Source organism: Pseudoliparis swirei, chromosome 3 (genome assembly GCF_029220125.1).
Source record: "Pseudoliparis swirei isolate HS2019 ecotype Mariana Trench chromosome 3, NWPU_hadal_v1, whole genome shotgun sequence".
In the NCBI taxonomy this organism is placed as follows: Eukaryota; Metazoa; Chordata; class Actinopteri; order Perciformes; family Liparidae; genus Pseudoliparis; species Pseudoliparis swirei.
This window is the reverse complement of record NC_079390.1, coordinates 6014033-6029977: the sequence shown is the minus strand read 5'-3', so window position 1 is coordinate 6029977 and position 15945 is coordinate 6014033. Positions and strand designations below refer to the sequence as shown.

General features: G+C 41.5%; 1 protein-coding gene across 10 annotated transcripts in view; it reads left to right on the top strand.

Annotated features, from left to right (window-relative positions):
• Window positions 1–15945, top strand: part of nbeaa (neurobeachin a) — a 105266-nt gene that overhangs the window by 32674 nt on the left and 56647 nt on the right. For all 10 annotated transcript variants that reach the window (XM_056407947.1, XM_056407952.1, XM_056407961.1 and 7 more), the window contains exons 2-8: window positions 2155–2386; window positions 5381–5481; window positions 8117–8212; window positions 8489–8610; window positions 11185–11311; window positions 12706–12825; window positions 14710–14856. In XM_056407947.1, coding sequence (XP_056263922.1) covers window positions 2155–2386; window positions 5381–5481; window positions 8117–8212; window positions 8489–8610; window positions 11185–11311; window positions 12706–12825; window positions 14710–14856 — 945 coding nt within the window. The remainder of the gene's footprint in view (window positions 1–2154; window positions 2387–5380; window positions 5482–8116; window positions 8213–8488; window positions 8611–11184; window positions 11312–12705; window positions 12826–14709; window positions 14857–15945) is intronic.

Genomic DNA, 15945 nt, shown 5'->3' with positions numbered 1-15945 from the left:
TTGAAACTAGCATTAAGACCATAAACTGACTGTTTACAATATTTACTGAGACATGCATCAAGTGAGAGATTCCTTTTCTCATGAACTTGCATAAAATCAATGTATATTATAGAGAATGCAGGTTTAAGGCACTTCCCTTGGTTTCACTTTTCAGACCTGGAGATTCTGTAACAATAGCACAGGTTGAAAATATTTATAAATTAAGAAATGTTACTATTTAGCTTAAGTTTTCTACATTTATATATACGTTAGCGACCATAAACTTCTGGCCAATACCAAACTAATTAGGTTGTAGTGTATTTAATGATATATTTCATTATTTTAATATTCATTTCATACATATTCTGATTAAATATAAAAAATGAATTATTTTTTTTCTTCCTAAAGTTTCATAGTCTTAACATTTCTGAAAGGCCTGAAATGAAATCATGATATAAATGATATACTTATATCATCATGTTGCTAATAAAGGCAATATCACAAATAAAACTGTGGGATTAATTTGAAGGTATTCTCAACTTCTTACTTTTTTCCAGAGCTTTCAACCACATTCAACGTTCATTGTCGGCGGATGGAGTTTGCCCTGTTGTCATGGAGATGGATCAGCTTTAGATGTTCAAGCCAGTAATGGGTTCCACTCTTATGTTAGGAAGAAGAAAAATAACATGTCATCATCTCATCAAGATGTGGGAGAGAAGGCAAACATGTAATAAAATCCCAGTTCTAGTTGAGAGATTTGTTGGTGTTTAAAAGTTATTTAGTCACACGCAGAATTAATTAATTAGAATGAAAATGCGGAAGGTAATGTTTTGATCGCCGTGTATTTGTATGCGTGCGTGCGTGTTATTTGCATAACTCAAAAAGTATTAAACCGAATCGCATGAAATTTGGTGGGATGATTGGTTATTATCCGGGGACCATTTGATTAGATTTTGGGATCGAACGGGTCAAAGGTCAAGGTCATGAAAAGGTAAAAATCTTATTTTTACCATAGCGCGGTCAATTTGTATCCAATTGGCATGCAACTAATGCCAACATGTTCATAATTCAATGCCCAATATTGTAATATGCGAAGGTATGCGCTCTACCGAGTGCCCGTTCTAGTTTAAAACAGTTACGCTTCAGTTGTAATTTCCCTGGCAGCAACAACACTCTTGTTCTCCTCAGCGGGGGACGACTCTCTCCTTTCCATCTCGGCGTGATACCGACTGTAATGTGATCCATTACTTTCATCCTCACTGCCAGCGTGAAGACCGCGGTCCGATTCGGCCTCTTCTATTTCCGCTCCTAATCTTTCGTCTGCTCATAACCCATTGCATGTTTTCTGTTCCATCAGATTTAATAACCCCCCACGGTGGTCTCTTAGCTTGGCGGTTGCCATGGCTACAACCTCCCGGATAGTGTAGTGTGCTGAGGATGGCCTGCGTGGGGATGCTTGTGTTCATGGTGGAGGAGCGCGTGTGTATTTGTGAGGCCTGTAGTGATCCGATGGCCGTACTTTCATACGTAATTGCAGAGCAACAGCCATCAAAAACGGGACATTTGCACTTGATTTAAAAAGTATGATTTTTTTCTGACTAATGCTATCTGAGAAGACAGAAAATGAAATGTGTATTAGTCAGTGTCCGTGTTTGCTCGCACGGCTATGTGCGGATGTGAGGCGGTAGCAGGGGCCAATTTTATGCATGAGAGTGATTTCAGTTCGCAGAGGAGCATGTTGTGTTCCTCGCATCAAAGAAAGAGTAGAGGTGATTTGGTCTGTGTGTGTGTGTGTGTGTACATGTGTGTCGGGTCCGATGAAGGCCATTTATTTGTTGCAATATGTGCGGCCCCCGGCAGAAAAAAATACTCCACTAACCATAATCAGCATCCATCAGACGCTCGGCTTACCTCTCCGACAGACAAAAGGTTAAACGCTTCACGAAATCATTCTCTTTTTGTTCTCTCTCTCTCTCCTCCCGCTCGATTCATCACCCCTTCTTTGTTCTCCCCTCTACCCTGACACCTCCACTGTCCACCTTTCTTAACACATGGTTCCCTGCCCGCTCCTGCCTCCCAAACCCATTTCCCTCCTCCCCTTCTTGCCTTCTTCTTCTTCTTCTTCATCTTCCTCCTCCTCCATCATCTCCCTCCTCCTCCCTCTCCCTCCTCCAGCTGGTGGGTGGCGAGTTTGACCTGGAGATGAACTTCATCATCCAGGAGGCGGAGAGCATCGGCTGCATGGTGGAGCTGCTGTCCCACTGCGAGGTGACGTGCCAGGCCGAGATCTGGAGCATGTTCACCGCCATCCTCCGCAAGAGCGTGCGCAACCTGCAGACCAGCACCGAAGTCGGCCTCATACAGCAGGTGCTGCTCAAGATGAGCACTGTGGACGACATGATCGCAGGTGAGGCGACGTGAAGACAAATACATGGAGGGGGTCGTGTGTTGAAGGGAAGATGTGAACGCGAACCCACACAGGAAGTTATTACATTTCCACTTTGTCACTTTCCTTTTCATTCATTTGGACAAAAGGTGAAAAGACAACACAACAAAATCTTAACGTCGGAGACAATTTACCCTAAATATTGATAAAGGATGAAGACGTGCATGAGGGAGACTGTGGGTCAGTGGTTTGCGGGTCTGTCGTTCACTCAGGGGGTTGGCAGTTTCATCACCGCCCTAGTCGATGTGTCCTTGAGCAAGACACTTAACCCTGCATTGCTCCCCGTAGCTGTGTATGAAATGTAAACTGTAAAGTGTCTTTGAGTATCTTAAAAAGCATGATATAAATTAAATGGATTATTATTATTATTATTATTATTATTATTATTATTATTATTAATGCCCGGTCAATTAATGTGTCAAGACAAACTCAAACATATTTGCTGATTTTTATATATATATATATATATCATATATAATATATATATATATATACAGTATATATATAATATATAATATATATATATATATATATTAATGTTCAGTAAAATGTACATTCTCTAGCCTTACAATATAATACTGTGCAGCATTTTAACAAATGATTAAATCCGAAGTAAAACTTGGATCACCTTTTTACTACAGCGATGTTGTCGTCATCATCAAGTGAGCCAGAAGATGAAAACACAAAGCATGTCTTGAGGCAGAAGCTGAAGGTTGAAGCGCTTTCTGGTAGGAGAAATGATTATCTCGTAACAGAACTATTTAATGTGTGAGTGTGTGTCTGCTGTGCAGTAAGACATGCATAAACAAAAAACAGCTGCTGCTGCAGAAGCAGAGTAATGACCCCAGTGTCTTTCCGTGTGTGCTGCCATTTCAACGGAAGGCTTTTTAATACAAAACACCACACACACAGCTGTCTCGTGACACGATCGTATTGACCTTGACTTCTCTTTAATGATGCCTTGGAGGGTGTGTCCTCTCCTTCCCTCCTCCCCAGTGTCCTCTTTGTCCTTCAAGCCGCGACAGGATACACAGCGTTATAACTTCTGTGACTTATTACCGCTCACAGCAGAGCATAATGCCGCTTAAGCCAACTAAGTGGCAATTCTCACAGACTCCCCTGCTAAACCATCCTAACACTGTTTTAAAAGCTATTTAAAATGCCCTACATGCATTGATCGTACCAAAAAAACAGAGCTTAGGGGTTTTGAATCTAGGACATTGTGTATTGGGTTTTCCTCTCACACCAAGCACCTCGGTGAGCTCGCCTGGTGCTTTATTCCCTATCGCCGGGCTCTGGCTAATGAAATACTGTGGGAAGACTCTATTCATATCGAGCAGGCCCAATGGGAAAGAAGAGCCTCTGTAAGCAGATCGTCTCGCTCGGAGGGGACTGCGCTGCGGCCACGTCACACTGATCTGTTGTGGCTGTGTAAAGTGAAAGTCCATGAGGCAGTTAGGTCATTTTGACTAGACAAATGCCTTTTTTTAAACACAATGTACTTTTTAATTATCTGCCTGAATGTTCAGCGGAAACACTCTTGAAAACTTGTTCTTGTAAAAATGTTTGACATTCAGCGTCGGAAATACACAGGGGCAATAGGCAAAACTGCCCCTAAGAAATATAATTTCCCCCCTGGTATCACGAGGAGAGGGGCAACAAATGCCCCCATAATTTCCTCTAATAATTGAGATAGTTTTGTTTTTGTTCTTTGTTCGGTGTATCCTATTTGTATTGCCTGTACTATTTATAGGTAATCAATAAATAACATTTTTAATTATAAAAAAACAAAGCAATAAGTTATAATTGTTTCTTTTTTTTTAAATGTAAGAATAAATAACCTCAAAGAAATGAGAATACAATTGAATACGATTGTCTGATCTATGTTTCCTGTTTTTTTGTTGTTAAAACAATCTAAGAAAACACTTTGAATCTGTAGACTTCTGCCTAATAGTCTTATTGTGGTCATTTGTATGACAATTGCTCATATACTGTACGCCTAAATAAGTATATTTATTATTTTTGAACAGAGTTTAAATGTTATTTCACAAGTTTCAAAAAGTGCCCCCAATTTCTTTTTAAATGACCCTGAATTTCAGTCAGTGGGGGCAAAAATGGCCCCTTAAAAAATATGTACATTTCCTACCCTGATGACATTCACTTGTCCTTTTTACTAATGAGGAACAAATTAAAAGGAATTTTTTGTTTCCGGAAATATACTTATTTGCTTTCTTGGCGAGCGTTAGATGAGGAGAGAGATACAACTCTTAATGCCTGTCTCATAAATATGATTATCTTAGATTATCTTAGCTTCCCATTAAGACCAGAAGCAGGTGGGAAACAGTCACTGGGTAGCCAAAACACATTTTGTATTTTGCATTTTCTCTTGCTGACAGTCCTTTTCCTAAGCTAAGCTAATCACTAGCTTGTATATTTAGATCAACAGAACCTACGGTGGCCTTGATGTCATGTAAATGCTTTGTTCCCGTCCTGGACATTACAAACAATATGGGTCCAAGACCCTCATCATAGTATATGTGTGATTCAGAAATATGAATATCTGGGTGTTTACTGATACATTAACATTCATTAACATTCATCTCGTAAACAGTAGGCTATTCAAGCGTGTCACTGTTGCTGGTATTAGCTTTGTTTAGCTATAGCAGTTCCCGATGTATTCAAATCAATATATAAAAATGCAACAATAATTTACTCCGGGATGTGCACATTCAGGGTATTTAGTAATGCTGTGCACAGCAACTCTGCTCCAGATTCAAGGTTACGTGCATTATCTTTTCAGTGGAGGCGGGGCTCTGAGTGCTTGGAACACGATTGCATTCTCACTGCAGATATTAATGACCTCACCTTATTTGATCAGAGAGGTGACGGTCGAGGGACGAGTCTCAAACACGCCGTGCTCTCTCGCTCTATCGGCCTCTGTCTGTGTTTCCTCAGACCTCCTGGTGGACATGCTGGGAGTCATGGCAAGTTACAGCATCACAGTGAAGGAGCTGAAGCTACTCTTCAGTATGCTGAGGGGAGACAACGGCATCTGGGTGAGTTGGTGGAACACGAGGAAGACTTTTTAGATTGTGTGCGCTTTTCAGTTTGTTGTTGGTATTAACACAGTAAAAAATGAAGACTCATCCATCAGCTGCTGGGCGACAAATAAGCTGAGCACAACAGTGGAAAGAACATCATTATATTATATGTATTTATAGACTGCATGTGACCGTACTCCATTTCCAACTGTTATAGTCAAAATAAAAGCCACATTTCAATGCAGATTCTTTCTGGAAGAATTATTTTAATATATATATATATATATAAATATTCTCTAAATATATTATGATATATATAATCATTATTATGCATATATAAAAATAAAAATATATATATATATATATATATATATATATTATAAGAGGGAATATAGAGAGACAATTAACTCCTAACATTACTCCTCTGGTAGTAATAAAACATGGTGGTTATATATAGAGGGAATATATGGCAGGATGTTGCTTCAGAAATGAGAAACAATATATATATATATATATATATATTTTTGTATCTGTTTATTTTATTTCATTTTTTATTTATTTTAGCAAAAGAGATTTCTTGTTGCAAAAAACACTTTTCACGTTGGCTGATATGCCAGTATTACAATTAATAGTTTGGGGAAGCTACATTCATTTGATACTAGAGCTTGTTTGTTTGCCATGAGTGTGGGTGTCACTTAATGGGATGCTTGTGCTAATAGACACTATTATAGGATGGATGTGTGTATTTTTGGATTGATTTGGGCAATTTAGCACCCGTTTAGGTTTTCTTCCCCCTCTCGTAATCAACATTATTAATGGAACACAGGTTTGAGTGGGCTATTTTTATGAGAGTAATAGAACCATAATAATAACAAAAAAACAGCAGAAGGCTAATTAGTGGTGAAGGTGAAACACTGCAAATGCAGTATTGTTTTTCTCCAGGTGAGTTTCTCATTTCATAAGCAACATCCTGCCATATATTCACTCTCTATATAACCACCATGTTTTATTACTACCACCCGATCAGCTCTAGAGGAGGACATGCATTGCTCAGGAGTTAATTGTCTCTCTTTATTCCCTCTGATAGACTTTTACCTGGTGAATGGAGATTCCAGAGCATCTCCTTGTCTCTTTGCACAGCTGGCCCAGAGGCGTCTCTGATTGTGTCCAGCCAAAGAGGCATTTCCTTTGCTTGTGTTTACAGTGTGTGGACCGAGTGCAGACATATTTAATTCACCTGTTTTCTCATTTACTTAAAACTCATCCACTCCTCCTACACATGCTTCAAGCTTTTATCCATGAAAATAACCAACGTTACACAGTTCATTTTATAATTATGCCCAAATTGTTCATAAAAACATTAAATAGGCCTTGCAGGTGCTTATTTGTGCTTATTTTCATACACCTACAATGCCAGTTTTACTTCAACTACCCTTTGATCATCTGGAGCGCTCCCTACCCACTCCACTAACGCTGCTATTTATTGTTGTCGTCCCAACGGCTCCCTGCAGTTTGCTGCTTGGCCAGTCACGGCTCTCGTTGATGTTTTTAAACCAAACTGTGGCCGCTCGGGAGGGTTCTGTAAATCTGCTCACTTGTTGGGTTTGCGGTGCGCCGGCTGTGCGACGCCCTCCGCAGCTGCCGGCGTCCACTCGCGAAGTCGATAACACCCTCGGCCCCTTCTCGTCAATCTCCCCTCGACTCAGACTCCGGGACAACCACAATCAACAACCCCTGGTCACTGATCAGTGGACCATGGCGAGACCATCATCCATCCCTTCAGCTCTCTCTCTGTACCCCCCCCCCCCATCCACATCGCTCCTCTTTCCCCACTCGTCTCACTGCAATCTCAACGGCAGCGGGCCAGGTGACCCCCCCCCCCCAGCATCTATCTCTGGAGACAGATCGATTTAGGGTTGCCATGGTATTGATGAGATGTTATCCGGGGAGGGGCGGAGGTGATTGAAGAGTTATTGATCCAGCGGGGTTGTGCTAGAGTTGTGATGTCACGCAGAATCTCCCCGTGATAGTTTCCCCTGATAATCGCCACAGATGGCACAACTAATTTACTCTCTCCTCCCTCTCCCTCCTCTCTATTCTCTCCTCTCTCCTCCCTCCTCTCTATTCTCTATTCTCTCCTCCCTCCTCTCTATTCTCTCTTCTCTCCTCCATCCTCTCTATTCTCTCTTCTATTCTCTCCTCTCTCCTCCCTCCTCTCTATTCTCTCTTATCTTCTATCTTTTCTCCTCTCTCTTCTCTCTCCTACCTCCTCTCTATTCTCTCTCCTCTCTCCTCTCTATTCTCTCTTATCTTCTATCTTTTCTCCTCTCTTCTCTCTCTCTCTCCTCTCTCCTACCTCCTCTCTCTTCTCTCTCTCCTCCTCCTCTCATTCTCTCTCTCTATCTTTTCTCCTCTCTCTCCTCTCTCCTCCTCCTCTCCCTCCTCTCTCTCTCTCTCCTCTCTCTTTCTCTCCTCTCTCTCTCTTCTCTCCTCTCTCTTTCTCTCTCTCTCTCTCCTCTCTCCTCTCTCTCCTCTCTCCTCTATTTTCTCTCCTCTCTCTTCTCTCCTATCTCCTCTCTCCTCTCTCCCCTCTCTCCTCTCTCTCCTCTCTCCCCTCTCTCCTCTCTCTCCTCTCTCCTCGCTCCTCCAGCCGAGACATGCTATCAAACTCTTGTCAGTGTTGAACCAGATGCCTCAGAGACATGGCCCGGATACCTTCTTCAACTTTCCAGGACGCAGTGCAGCGGTGAGACTACACTGATACATATTACCAGACACCCGAGCTTCAGTTTAAAAACAATATGCCAAATGTATTCCTTTACACACCCACATTGCTAAAGAGAGCTTTCATAGCATTATTTGTTGCAGTCAGTCAGCAAATATTAATTAACTCTTTGCTTCACCAGTGCAAGAAGTTGAAGGGTGAAATGTGAAGTCATGACTATCTGAGTGGGTTATTGATTGCTTTAAACATCGGCAAGAGCTGATGTCATGTGTTTGTTATCCCCCCCCCCCCCCCCAGGCCATAGCTTTGCCACCTATTGCCAAATGGCCTTACCAGAACGGATTCACGATCAACACTTGGTTCAGACAGGATCCCCTCAACAACATCAATGTGGATAAAGACAAACCGTACCTGTACTGGTAAGTAGAACACAGTTCATATGGACTATTATGTCATGAAAATAAAATCCTGAAGACTGACACCATCTTAAGAAATCCACTCTTTACCACTTTAGTTCCATACAAGTACTTCTATAGGCCAAACGTCTTTCATCTCACCGCCTGTTTTGTTGACCCCGCGATACGTGTTGATGTTTTTGCCAACGCAGTTACAGAAGAATCAAAAACATCAGGTCTTTGTGCCAGTCCCTCAGGATCACAGATGAAGGGCTTCTTTGTAGACTCCATTGTCAGCACTTGAATAGAGGAACAAAATAAGTCCCAGCTTTACTACCGACGGTACTCACGGCAGCATTTTGAAGAATTCTACATGTTATGTAAGAAGTTTGCCTCTCGTTGAGCCAACAAACTGCTTCTCTTGCCATCGCTATCGATCCAGGCAAGGAAAAGCACACAGCTGAATTAAGTACAAGTCAAAAAACATTCTGGTTAAAGTAAGAATAAACTTAAGTGAAGGCAATATGAATAGCACAGGTTTAAGGGGAGTCCGCTGTACTTGGTCACGGTGCGAGAGAAAAGCTGCAGACTTTTTCTCAGGCCGAATAATCTCCCACATAAGCGGTTTCAACACTGGACATGTTCGGTGATTTAATACTTCTGTCCAAGTAACCAAAGTTACGGTTGTGACGCTTGTTAGGATGTTTAAGAGGGTTGCCGTGGTCAACAGACGTGTTTCTTTTCGGAGTACAAATGAGCACAACATATTTTAGGGGCATGATGTGTCATGAATTGAAAGCCTGATGGTGGAGGCAAGGCGAAGGTCAAAAGATCCAGTTGGGATAGTTTCATCCATCAATTATTTAATCTTGGAAACTATTAATAGTTTAGCTTCTCAAATGTAAAATGTGCAATGCTATACAACTAAGAAAAGTAACAAATCCTCACATCTAAAAGCCCTATTCAGATAATGTGTGGCATTTTTATGTATTATATGTGTGGTAAATCACTTTAACGACGAATTGTTTCAGCGCTACCTTTCTATTAACCGAACATCTGTGGGCCTGATCACATGGCGGACAGCACCTCGTAGAAGATTCAATATTTCTGAACAAATCTCCTTTTCAAAACTTCTTCCGCTGCTTCTTTCAGAACAAAATTATCAGCATTATCGTCAACATGCGCAAGAGTTCCTTAACTGACACGTGAATATCGATTGAACTCATTAGACGGAATGACACAGAATGCAAGTTAATAGATAAACAGCTCATGAATTAGCACATAACTTTTAAATGTCAAGGCGCTGCGACTCTGGACCTCGCCGGGCCTCGACGTCAGTGTTGTGAGTGCGAGCCGTTAGCCGCAATGAAGCTTCATTAGCTTTGACCTTTTTGTTTAATTGAACTCCTTCACTCCGCTGCTGGTCCTCCCCCTCCACCCCCCCCCCCCCCCCCGCCCACAGGCCAACGTTAATGAATTATGAGCAGAAAGGTTTCCGCTAAAGAATTGGTGGAGCTGCCCGTCGACAGGAAGGAAGAGAGGCATCTGTTTATGCCAGACTAGCTCTGATCACGGAGAGTGTCGGGATGTAATCCTATTGCCTTAGTAACCGTTTGTCAAGTTGTCATGGCGAGTGTGGAGCGAGAGAGCGAGGGTGCCCCCCCCTCCCCTCTCCTCTTATCATCCTCCTCCAGATGCAACTCCTTCTCCAGCCGCCTGTCTCACGGCGGCGTGAAGGCCGCGATAACACACCATGTTCTCTTCCAACATGCACCGGGGATTCACTTGAGAGGGATTTATATCTGCTCGCTGGCTCCGCTATGTGTGTGATCCTTCCGGGCGCCTATTTTAGGAGCGGAATGTGTGTTGTTGGTTTTTTTTCGTGAAGAAGCTGAGCTGTAAGAACCGTGTTTTTTACGTGGAGGTTAACGGTGTGGGAAGAGATACACTGTTTTGGGGGGAAAGGAGGGAAAAGGAGGGAACTGGAGGGAAGGGGTTTAAACCTGTGATCTGGTGCTGCCAAGAATATATTTGAAACACTTTTTTTGACTGGTGTTTGCTTGAATAGTGTGATATGTGATTCTTTAAAGAGTATTATTAATTTTACCTTTTGCAGTTGTTGTGGAAACACAAATAATATCTTATTTACAATACAGCTGGTCTGACCGGATACGGTTGAAATGAAATTCATTGGACAAACGTTGCTGTACTTTTATTCATTTATTTTGACTCAAAACTAATACAACCTAGTGATGAACATGTCATTTAGTCACACAGAAGCTCACGTTTATTTTAATTTAATTTAATTATTTTTTACTTTTTATTTCTTCAATTTTTCCGTTTCACTGAACAAAAAAGAACACAACAACACATTGTAAATAACAAAAATAAAAACTTAAATAAGAAAAAATAAATAAACGACACACATAAGTCGAAAATACATAGTACATTTGAAACATGTTTATTTAGGAGTACCTATATTAAATTTTTATTTTCGAGCCATCACTTTTTTGACATAAATTGTTATTTTAAAAACACATATTTCTTGAATTGATAACACACTGACACTAATGTAACTCTGTCTGATTCCACCTGCAGTTTCCGCACCAGCAAAGGAATCGGTTACTCTGCTCACTTTGTGGGGAACTGTCTCATCGTGACATCGTTGAAGTCGAAAGGAAAAGGCTTTCAGCATTGTGTGAAATATGATTTCCAGCCCCGGAAGGTAAGAAAACACACACCAACAACATCAGTCAACTAATAATAATAATAATAATAACAACAAAAACAACAAGCAGCCCTGAAAGGTTATACATATGTTAAAAGTGCACACATCCCTCTGGAGACTTCTCATACAACACAGATGACAACACACCAAACTAACATAACAAATAATAAATACATATATATTTCTATACAAAATAAAAATAAATAACACACAGACAGGTTCCAGGTTTAAAGTCCCGTTAAAAGGCGCGGAATGATCCGGAAGCATATTTAGTCAGCTCAGACTTTTGGTAACCCTGAGCTACCACTTGTTAGACGAGAGAGCATCCAGAGTGTGTTGCTGCCCTCTTCCTCCATCTATCCTTGCACTCTAGTGTTGGTGAGTGGAGATAAGGCCTGTCAATTAAGACCCGCCCACTACTGCATTGTCAGCATTCTGCCACACACACACACACACACACACACACACACACACACACACACACACACACACACACACACTTGCATGCAAACATAAGCACACAATCACAGCCTTCTGCTGTATTTGCTGACCCGGCAGAATCTCTGCACAGCCTAACAAAGTTCCCAGTGGTTCCATTTGATTAATTTATAAGTGACCATGTCTCACAGCATTCTGTTCACCGTGTGCATGTGTTAATATGTGTGGGGGTTGTGTGTGTGTGTGTGCTTGCATGTGGTATTGTCCACTCCTCCGTTATGCACAGGCCAGCAAAAATTCTAGCTTCTCCTCCTCCTCCTCCTCCTCCCCCATCGCTGTCTTTCTCCTCATTTCAGTCTTCTGTCCAGGGACTCTGTGTGTATTGTCACCAGGGAAGATGTTTCTAGACACGCACACATATGCACTCTACTAATGGGATATTATATCGGGCTTTGGAGGAGAGTTCTGGTGAATGTATGATGTTACGCATTGTAATCTTTCAGTTTTTTAAAAATTAGTATTGCAAATACATGAGTTTTGCCCAAGCCATATATATTGACACAAACAAAACAGAAGTCTACAATTAATCATTGTATTATATAAGTGTTAAGGTGAAACATCACATTTCAGTCGCTGAATCAATAAAGTGAATTAATGAAAAGTGCAATGTGAAGTAAATGCCTCTTGAAAAACACAAGGCAAAGAAATGCATTAGCACAACATTTAAAAAAACAGAATAAAAAGGAACAAATATATACATTAAAACAGTGCACATCGAAAACATCAGAATACCTCAATCAACACGAGAGTTCAGGAGAGAGGCTTTGTCCATTCGTATCGTTCAAGCATAAAAGCCGAAGGGAAAACAAACAACGTTCTTTAATTTGCTGCAATGTTACATATGAATCTGTTGGTCATCATATTGTTTCTCTCTGTGTTCTTGTATTTTCTAGTGGTACATGATCAGCATCGTCCACATCTACAATCGCTGGAGGAACTCCGAGATCCGTTGTTATGTCAACGGTCAACTGGTCTCCTACGGTGATATGGCGTGGCACGTCAACACGAACGATGTAAGACATGGGCTCATTACAGAGGCGTCGCTATAGACCAGGGGTCAGGAACCTTTTTGACTGGGAGAGCCATATTTCTAAATATATTTCATTGAGAGCCATATAGTATTTTTAACGTATAATTTTAATGCGACTTCTGGTGCTGCATGATGCTACGGGGGGGGGAGAGCCAAGAAGTGTTAACGCGGCACGTGGAGACAGAAATGACATGCTGCTGGTTAGATACGATCAATAACAGACAGCTGTTTTGTTTAATAAAAGAACAAAGACGTGCTCTTTAAGAAAAGGGACCTTATATTACTTCTGCTGTAATCTGGCGCGATCGAGAATTATTATTTGTTTTACTCAAAATTGTCTGGGAGCCATATGCCGTCACCGGAAAAGCCATATATGGCTCGCGAGCCATAGGTTCCCGCCCCCTGCTATACGCACTGATCTTTATGGAGAATAATCACATTTACCTTTTGGAAAAATACACATGAGGAGTCCATTGAATGAATATTGACTTTCTTATTCAACTGCTTCTGGTTAAAATTAGATAGCAACAAAAACAAAATCTATAAATCACTGGTTGCTTTCAGAAGTTTTGCTCCGGAGAGATCCGGTGTCCATCTGCCGCTACACTTCACCTCCTGACGTGATATTGGCAAACGCTTGCTGTTTGCCCTCTGCTTTTTAAGTTGCCCTTGGGCCCCGTTCCAGCACTGCTCGCCCAAACTCCAACTTCCAACTTTTCCATTTCACAATGGACCGGTAGCCTGACCTCTCGGTGGCTGCAGCGCCTTCATTACACTTCCTTCCCCGTTGGCTCTTGACATTGCCGCAATTACCAAGAGCCGGTATTATTATTCTCTGAAAAGAAATTTCTCGGGGTAAAAAACGTCTTATAGTTCACACGGCTCACCGAAAGACAAGACAAATAACACATCCGACACCAGTGAAAGAACTGGTCTGAAGATGTGTTGATGCTATCGGGGTTTGTTTTGTCCTAAAGGCTGAAGATACAACACATTTCATCACTTTAGAGAAGCAGAAGCGTAAAAAAATATCTAATTTTGATAAAGGTTATTATCGGAGGGATGGAGCAGATGAAAGGCGAGTCGACAGAAGGTTGGAGCAGGTGATTGCAAACTTAGAGAGACTAGAAGCAAGCAGCTATCAGAAGTTCATCAGCCTTATGACCAGAGATTAAAAATGAATAATAAATGAACTCTTGAGACGTCTTAAAAATGGGAAGATTAACAAACTGTAAACTAGAACGGGCACTCGGTAGAGCGCATACCTTCGCATATCACAAGATTGGGCATTGAATTATGAACATTTAGGCATTAGTTGCATGCCAATTGGATATAAATTGACCGCGCTATGGTAAAAAGAAGATTTTGACCTCTTCATGACCTTGACCTTTGACCCGATCAATCCCAAAATCTAATCAAATGGTCCCTGGATAATAACCAATCATCCCACCAAATTTCATGCGATTCAAGAAAATGTTGACCTTTTTCATGACCTTGACCTTGACCTTTGACCCGATCGATCCCAAAATCTAATCAAATGATCTCCGGATAATAACCAATCATCCCACCAAATTGCATGCGATTCGGTTTAATACTTTTTGACTTATGCGAATAACACGCACGCATACAAATACACGGCGATCAAAACATAACCTTCCGCATTTTCAATGCGAAGGAAATAATCTGTTCCTCTCGAAGGTGTTGCGGTGTCCCGAAAATGAAAACAAAAACCCCAAAAATGACCCGGACCAGTGACTCATGTGAAACAGCTCCTGTCGTTACAGACTCTCTTTGAAGACAGCTCTGAGAATTAAACAAATGTTTGACACGATAGTTAACATTTTCTTGTCCTGTGCCCCTTTCCCAGAGCTACGACAAGTGCTTCTTGGGCTCCTCCGAGACGGCGGATGCCAACAGGGTGTTCTGCGGTCAGCTGGGAGCCATTTACGTTTTTAGTGAAGCTCTCAACCCAGCGCAGATCTTTGCCATTCACCAACTGGGCCCCGGATACAAGGTGAGACGGCGTGCACGTACGTCCTCATCACCCATGTACAGTATTCGATGTCACACGCCGTTTGGCAGGAAGAATCTATTGGCAACAGGATCGCATTGTCAATGTTACTTAATGCTGTCTTTGCCCGATCACGCCGTCAGCTAGAAGGAGCCGAGGCCATCAATCATTCTTGGGCTGTCAAACTCAGAACTCTCCTGTGTATTGGTGCCGGGGTGCCTCTGTGGTCGGTAGCTTGAGTTGTTGTGGTCACTTGATGTGTATCGCGTCGGTTTCACATCCTTAGAGTCAATCAATGTGCTGCTCTTTGCATAGGGCACAGCAGTGGGTTCTAATGTGCTCCTTTAGACCTCACATCCCTTCATCAGCACCACTATCCATCCATGTGTTTATTTGATTTGAACTGTGTATCACACTGTAATGTTTATAAAAGTGGATATTTGCAACTGTGCAAGGCTCCAAACAACCTTTTTCCGACAAGAATAGTGTGGAAGGTAATCAATATGCAAACCCTGGTTTAAAACTCCTCCTGTAACCTTGATGCAACACATTTAATTGAAAACCAAGTTTTGACAGGGGGCTCGTCTGGGTAATCGAATAGGTGCAGGAACGTTTTTCATTCTGCTGTCAGCCAGGACGTCATCGCTACCTGTGTGCTTTATAATTCTGTTTCAAATATCTATCTATTTATCTATCTATCTGTCTGTCTATCCATCTATCCAATCCATCTAATCTAATTAATATATACACTACCGTTCAAAAGTTTGGGGTCACTTATAAATGTCTTTATTTTTCAAAGAAAAGCACTGTTTTTTCAATGAAGATAACATTAATCAAAAATACACACTACATTGTTAATGTGGTAAATGACTATTCTAGGTGGAAACGTCTGGTTTCTAATGAAATATCTCCATAGGTGTATAGAGGCCCATTTCCATCAACTATCACTCCAGTGTTCTAATGGTACATTGTGTTTGCTAATCGCCTTAGAAGACTAATGTCTGATTAGAAAACCCTTGTGCAATTATGTTAGCACAGCTGAAAACAGTTATCCTGGTGATATAAGCTATACAACTGGCCTTCCTTTGAGCT